At 52.0% G+C, this 7,941-nt stretch overlaps 1 protein-coding gene across 1 annotated transcript; it reads right to left on the bottom strand.

Moving 5' to 3' along the window:
• Window positions 1-7,191: 7,191 nt before the first annotated feature.
• Window positions 7,192-7,932, bottom strand: THAP11 (THAP domain containing 11). Its single transcript, XM_059825043.1, has one exon. It carries the CDS (start codon window positions 7,930-7,932, stop codon window positions 7,192-7,194), a length of 741 nt encoding a protein of 246 aa, XP_059681026.1.
• Between the last annotated feature and the right edge of the window lie 9 nt (window positions 7,933-7,941).

Raw genomic sequence — 7,941 nt, 5'->3', positions numbered from 1 at the left:
CTCTCCCGCCCCGGGCCCGCCGCCCGCTGTCCCCCGTCGCGGCCGCTCCCGGACGAACCCAGCGCCCCCGCCTGCCCCGGGCCCCCCCATCCGTCCCCGGGCGGGAGGCCTCCTCTCGCGGGGAGGCTCCGCCGGGCCCTGTCAGCCCCGCGGGCCGGCGGCAGGGGAGCGGTGGTGGCCCCGGGGGCGGCCCCGGGGGCTGAGGGACCCTGGGCTCGCCCTGGGCCCACCTCGCCCGCGCCGGCGACGACTGTCCCTGGGCCGTAACGGTGACAGGATTTCACCCCGAAGAGGGAGGCGAGACGAGGGCTACGGGCCCCGAGCGAGGAATGAGGAGGCAGTGAGCCGCGGCCAGAACTGCGGATCCCGAAACTCATTTTTAACTCCCCTGGCAAGAGCTATACAGCGGAAAATCTTTTTTAAAAAAGAAAAGGAGTTGCTCAGCTTGCTTGCAGTGAAAGAAGTTAGCACAGAAGGTGTGGGGTGGTAGAAAACCTAAATAAATACCTCAGAACAGATAAGTGGTGTAAAAACCATGGTCTCGCTGGACCCGCAACGCATTCGCTCAAGCGGCAGCACAGAGGGCTTATAAAGGCGCAGAATCTTTGTTAGTGGGTGGTTTGGATCATAGGGCTGAGCCTGAAAGACAGCTCAGCGGTTGTCCCGTTCCAAGTACGGCATTTTAGCCCAGCTCTGAAGGTTCCCAGGTCTCCGCCAGCAAACCTGAGCGCTACCTGTCCGCTGTTCAGAGAGCAATGGCGCTGCACAGCCCTGGGAAGAGACGGGTCCACGATGCGTTTGTCCGGGCTTGGTGCTGAAGCCGGTACTAGGAAAGGAGGCAGAGGTGGCTGACAGCGGGCCTCTTTCCTAGACTCTAATGTACTAACAATGTCTTCCAACAGGTTTCTCCTGTTCGAAAAAGGCAAACCTGAGCACCAATACTGTGTCGGTCACAATCTGGTGGCTTCTTACCCCACATGGCCTGGAAATGGAGACTGCAGGCAGCTGGGGCTCCGCTGAGTAGAAGTGAACGGTAGCTGAACAATAAATAGGTGATTATTTTTTTTTTTCCCTCTCTCCCTTGTTTTCTGACTGAGGTGCTGGTTCATCCTGGGAGAAAATGATGAGCTTTTTCATTGCCTTTATCATGACGTTCTCAGATCTCCAGCTGCCAGCCTGAGACATGTTCATGTGCTCAGCACCTTGTTGCTACTGATGTCTCTCCCCTGGGGGAGAGATGTCAGTGGAATGACTGGCACCATCCTGATCAGACAAAACCCATTTTTTAAATCGTGGAGCTTGTGACACTCTTACATGGGTAAATAGTTTGTGCACAGCAAGCCTGACCCATCAGACTTAGCTAGGAATATCTAGGAACAGGGTTGATGATACACCAGTGCAAAGCTCTGAATATACAGAAAAAGCTACTTCTCATTTGTTCTTCATATGGAAAGACAAAGGAGAATGATTTCCGTGATGTGGATCACCTGGGGCCCCTTTTTCTAGCTGATGTGTTATGGAGTGAGTTCCAAACATAGGACCCAAGCATGGAACTTGCGGGCCTTGGGATAAAATGGTGTTGATTTTCCTTCTGCTGTTCCTGTAGTAGCCCCTATAGTGGGATAAGTATCTTTTAGGGTGTGACTACACAGCTATAGTAGCTCCTTTCTGCTCCATGCAGTGTAGTTTTTAATTTCTGAAGGGGGGACGCAGTAAGAATTTGAGGGAGAATTGCTATGTGATTTGGGAGGAGAAGTAGAAATGAGATGGTGAGGGCTGAATGGAGCATCCTGAGAAGGAGGTAACTGGTTTTTAGGGATGTTTTGCTTGTGTGAGATACGTTCCTAAACCATATTCCATCAGAAAGTACATCCCTAGAGAGAAGTGAAGCAGTGAAGGTCCGTCAGCAGATGGTAACCTCACCACCCACAGGAGCACACCATTTTTGTTCTTTTCCTGCGTAGTGATTCCCAGATGAGTTGTGGGACCAGCACAGGTGTGGCTGGTGCCTTGCAGTTGCCTGCCTGGTCTCCAGGGCTGCCCCAGCACTCCTATCTGAACCGTAATACTTCTGCGGGGAAACAATCAGCCCTTTGAAGTGAGAACTGACTGGGCAGCAGCTGAACGATGCTGATTCTTTAATTTTTAGCAGAGATTAAGCGGGGTATCACCTGGGAGCCTAGGCAGCATCAAAGCCCTCCTTTGCTGGGCACTATGTGCAAGTAGACAAGTGAGACAATTTTTACCCTAGAAAATGTGCAATCTAAAAAACGTAGAATAATCAAGGCAACGAAGACGGGACTGTGCTATGAAGTGCATGACACAAATGCACACTTGGCTCGGTAGCATCCATCCTGACCAGAGGTGAGGAAACTTTCCTTGGCCGCTTCTCACCCAGCCCTTAGGTGATGATGAATTTGTGATGCTGGGACCCTGGGAGTGCTCCTGTGTTCTGCTCAGGAGGAAAGTGAAAGCTTCGGATGCTTCCTCCTTACCGTTAGTCCTGGGAGGCTGCTGCTGCTTTCTGGATCTTGGAATGATACGAGGAGCCTGTCAGGCTGCCTGGGCTCTGATCAAGAATAGCAAGGGGAGCCAGCCTGAGAATGGGCCTCAGCTTCCCCTGAGAGTAAAAAGAGGGCATGTGGTGAGATGCAGAGAAGGAAAAGAAGGGCAAGGAGAAGGTTGGGTTAGTTGGTGCCATCTCTCTCAGTTTAGCCCTGATTTAGCCCAGAATTTCAGCACTTCTGCTGTCTGTATAGAGAGCAGGGAAGTCTGAGGCTGTATCAGAGGTATCTCCCATACAGCCTATCGGTCTGTGCTTTCTAGCACACCAGTTCCCAGAGGAGTCCGCAGCCTCTGCGTCATGACGCTCACTGGCACAGCAACGTCTGCCCTGTCACGTCAGGGCACGGAGCAGAGGTAGGAGCAGCAGGAAGGACTGTAAGAGGAGGCAGTTTCCAAAGTTGGTGGCAGGACACGAGACCGGGAAACAGAGGTGGAGTTGGCATGGGAACACACCGACTTCCAACACAGCAGATGAAGAGTTTGGGCAGAACACTGGAGATTATTGCTGGTGGAGGAACACACCCTGCGAAAGATGCTGTGTCAGAGGTCATGAAAATAGTCAACTGTCCAATAATTTAATGAGTGATACTGATCTCTAAATTACAGGTGAAGTGAGCAAGCCTTGCGCACGTGCAGAGAAGACAGTTAGGATTTCATCTACAGGAGAGGGGATTTTGCACTGGAGAGAAGCTTCTCTGTCTTTCTCCTGTTTGGTTCTGCTTGTTAACTTTTCTTGTCACATAAGATCCCCTCTGTCCCTTCCCATCCGTGTCTGATCATGAAGAACTCGACATAGAGTCGAGTCACCGCCTTGCTCTCAGAGGGGGTCCATGGCCAAAGCTCTTTTTATACTCCCTTCTCGCAAAGACTGATTTTACCTTATTAAAGGTCAAAAACCTTAGTCCATGGACATGCAAACGCTTAGGGTAGAGCCAAGTGATTAGGTGCACCACCTTCAGAAAAACAGCTCTTTAATCCAGAGGTGTGGATCGCATGGCTTGTACATATGGGGAGAGCCATTACGTAAAGACTACCTGTGTTAGAATGCTGTTTTCACTCCGTCTAGCCTGAGCTTCAACCAGTCGTGGTGCGATTTTGTCAGCTAGTTTAGAAGACGGGAGAAGGAACAACCAGAAACTTTGTACAAACGTCAAAAAACCCCATCAGCCCGCTGATAGCCTGACCTGTTGTAGGCAGGCTGCGTTATCCTCATCCACATTGCCAGGATTTTGGGATTGCATGGCTAAATGTGCCGTAGGTGGAGTTACCTTTCTAGATTTCTTGTGTAACAGGAAAGCTGTACTGGTAGGTGAACTTGTACCACAACGCTGGATATAGGCTACTTAAGGAATAGTTTGTGTTCTGTGCTTGAGCTCTGCAGCTGGAGGATGTTGAGCAAGAGTGATCTTAAATAAAATCATTAACCCACTGGGTTAACAGCTATCATATTACTACAGAAAAACATAAAAATAGGTACAGAACCCAGAAAAGGAGTTACTAGTAATCTCTTTGGGTGATTGTTATAAAGATGAAACCAAAGTTTTCCCTTAGAACAATAAAAGCCATTTTAAATACACATTCTTCAAGCCCTCTTCTAGGGCCAACGTTTGATAATATACACACACAGCAACGGGGCAACCAAAAATAGTCAATGCCGGGAGAAGAAAAATGCCACAAGGATATAGGCTAGGTGAGAATACAGGATGCAGGAAGGTGAGGAGTTGAAATGGAAGAAACAGCATTTGCGTGGAGCAGTAATAGAGTTTATTTGTTAAGATGTTACGCTACCTCCCTACAGAATTAGCCTCTTAATTCCCTGCCGGCGCCGTTGCTCACTTACCTTCATTTAGCAGCAAATTTAGTGCATGAGGAAAAGCGTTCGCTTTTGTCATGCAGCTTCATTTCACATTCCCAGTTCAACCCACAAACATGACGTTTGAGGCACAGCTGAAATTTTGTGCCACTTACAAGCGTTCCAGACTAATAGCTCTAAACCAATCTGAAATTAGGAACTTTGGGAAGTGGAATTACAAATTCAAAGACACTACACGCTAGCTCTCCCCTGCACTAGGCTGCTTCACAGGAGGCCGTGCCTTCTCCTTCCTCCAACATGCCTCACGTGGGATGGTGTCCCTCCAGCAGAAGCCCTGCGGGGGAAGCCTGGCTCTGGCTGCTCAAATCACCCCTGGCTATTTAGAGAGCACCCCTGTCCTAACAGCGGTTAGCTCACCAAAACACCTGCACCCTGTGCAGGCAGGCGTGTAATACACTGAACAGACCTCGAACTCCTCTTCCTCACCCTGTATGAACATAAAGATGTTCACGCCATTGCAGCTGCGGAGCTCAGGAGGAATAAAAAAACTTTGCAAAAGAGAAGACAAGCTACAGCCACCAAACTTCCAGAAATACATATATATATACAGCACGGGAACAGGAAATATAAGAAAACAAAATAGACTTTATTAAAATTAAGCATGTTAGCACCTCAGTGTAACCTGGAGAAGTCGAAGAGTCCAGCAGTTAACCAGTCCAGCAGGCCGAATGGCTGAACGTCCTGAAGTGCATTCCAATGGTAGAAAAAGTACCACGACTGTGACGACACGCACGTTCTCAAGAAGCTAGGACGCACAACCGGTCTCGCGTGTAAGGAGAGACGTTGTGCTGCCTATTGTCTTGACGGGAGCATAGATCTGCTGGACCAATTATATATGTTAAATCAGATGGTGTAGCAGGTATCTGCTTTCCCTACCAAAAAAACCAAAAAAAACCCCAAACCAACAAACCAAACAAACAAAAAAATTGCTGCTTACTTGATTTGCAGGAAAATCAGTATGCCGCCGAGCTGAAGTTAAGAGCTACATGTCAGATTGGAGAAAATAAATTAAAATGAAATAATGGGAAATACTTAGTACATGAATAGACCTGTAGTATCCTTACGGTCGACCACCCAACTCAGTACACACGTTAATAGAAAAATGACCCATGCATCACATAGCAGGCTGTGACAACCAATGCCTTTAGCTGACCGGGCTACATGATCAGGAGATAAATCTCCAGCGACCAAATCCCGCTGTGCCCTTTTGTTCGGTTATACAGAGTATCGAAACGGACAGTTGTAAAGCTACATTAGCCAGTGTTACAAAGGTTACAATATCTCCAAACTAAAGATACTTTTTACATTTAGAAAATACTTCTATAAAATTTAGTAAAACTGACATCCCGATCTGCCGAGCGTAACGCACTCTGATCACAGGAGAAAGATCTCACAGACCCAGAAGACACCTGGGCATTCCTCCCTCGAATGTAATTACGGGCACACTGTGGTGAACTGCCTTGTGTTTTCGACATCCATCGCTACCGAAGCCGTACCCCCTAAGTACGCATCGCCATAGAGCTACGCAGGTGCACCAGATACCCTCTTCTTCCTCCTCCAAAGCGCTGAGGTATCTGTTCCACCGGCTAAACTGGAGGTACCCATGCAGGCCTTGCTACCCTCACTCCACCCTCCCTCTAGCCAACGCTGATTTGGTTTCCTGTTGCTGAAAGTGAGGGGACTAACGCTGGCTAGAAACAGAAACTACACAATCATTCCACATAGATTTGTTACAATACTCTTAAATCTCGGTTTAGAACACGCAAGCACGGTTCAGTAAGGTCTTGCCTAATGTACAGGTTATTAGTCATGCCAACTAGTTTAGGATTAGACAGCAAGGGTTTGCAACCACTGCAGATAAACTCGCTTTGCTTCTGTTTCATCGTGGTTCTCTGAACGAAAGCCAAGGATTTAAATCCCGACGTGTTACAAAGCCTCCATTTCATTAGAGGCAGTTCTTAGGCCAATGAGATAAACTACAGCCGTCAAACGCCACCGGGTTCTTTGTACCAGATCGTAATCCTTAGTAGTGTTGAGAGCACCGGGACGTCTGTAACAAATACGTACGTACTGCGGAGAAAGCAAAAACTACATAGTACAAGAGCACTCTTTAATCTGGGGATCCTTTCACGCTAGAAACAGCAGTCTTTTATGGCATCAGTAATTTACTGAAGAAACACATCACCCTGAGAGGGTTTCTAAAGCTTTCCTCGTGCCTCTGCTACGCGAGGCCAAACGCGACATCGTCGTTCATTCCTATGAAGGGTACAGTGCCAACCACGCTTTCAGACACGCCTTCTCCAGGGGGTAGTGTTGCTGCTACCTTAGCGCTGAGCGAGTTTATGTGCTGAAAACTCATACCCTACATCCACTTAGTGGCGACACGGGTCCCATCTACACTAAAAGAAGCGCTTTCTGCCGCTGCCGGCACAGAGATGGGCCCGGCATAGACATGGCGCCGGCGGGCACCTGCAGTGCTAGCTCTGGGGTAATGTCGGATTGATAACGGGGCTCGGCATTGAGTTGACAGCAGCCGCCCCGTCTAGGCTGGGGAATCTGATGGCGCGGGCTTGCCCGGCTGGGGGCTGCTTCGGCGGGGGCAGGAGGGACCGGGCAGCGAGAGCCGGGGGCTGCAACCCATCCCGTCTCCGCTCCGTCCGGGCACCTCACCGAGGGCGGCAGAGGCTCCGGGGTGGAGAGCCCCGGGCCGTGCCGGGCAATCCCCCCCGTGCCAGGCCGGGCCCCGGCAGCCCTCAGAGGCCGTGGCGCTTGCGGGTCCCGGCGCTGGCGGCGTGGAGCAGCCGGTCCTTCTCGCGGATCTCCTCGCGGAGCTGGGCCTCGGCCAGGCGCAGGCGGCGGATGCTGCCCTTCATCTCCTTCATCTTCACCTCCAGCAGCGCGATGATGTCGCGCTGCTCGTTCAACTTCCTCAGCAGCTCCTCCGACGTGGTGCCCGACGACAGCGAGTACGAGTGGTCCGGGGGGCCGCCCTCCACCGGGCCCTCCTCCCCCGCCGCCGCCGCCGGTAGCCTCCCGGGACCGGGACCGGGCCCAGCACTCGCCCCGGCCCCGAGCTCCACCTGCACCGTCAGGTCGATGGGCTTCACGTCCTCGGCCGCGCCCCCTGCCGGGGCCTCGGCGGCGGCGGCGGCGCCACCGGAGCCCTGCGCGGCGGCGGCGGCGGCGGCAGCAGCGGCGGGGCGGGGGCGGCGGGCGGCCCGCTGCGCCTTGCGCTCGTTGACGCCGCGCAGCGGGAAGATGGTGGGGACCCGCACCAGGTAGGACTTGCGGCCGCCCTGGAAGTGCTCGCTGCAGACGCGGTGGCCCGTGGTGGGCTGGAAGGTGCTGAAGCAGCCGCTGACGCCCGCCCGGGAGACGTTCTTCAGCCAGAGGCGCCGCAGCTCCTCGTCCTTGGGGAAGGTGTAGAAGTGCAGCGCCTTGTCGCGGTGCGAGTTGTTGTAGCAGCCCGGCACGCAGCAGGTGAAGCCCGGCATGGCGGGGCG

The sequence above is a fragment of the Gavia stellata genome, chromosome 15 (assembly GCF_030936135.1).
Source record: "Gavia stellata isolate bGavSte3 chromosome 15, bGavSte3.hap2, whole genome shotgun sequence".
In the NCBI taxonomy this organism is placed as follows: Eukaryota; Metazoa; Chordata; class Aves; order Gaviiformes; family Gaviidae; genus Gavia; species Gavia stellata.
This window is presented reverse-complemented; position numbering and strand designations above follow the sequence as displayed.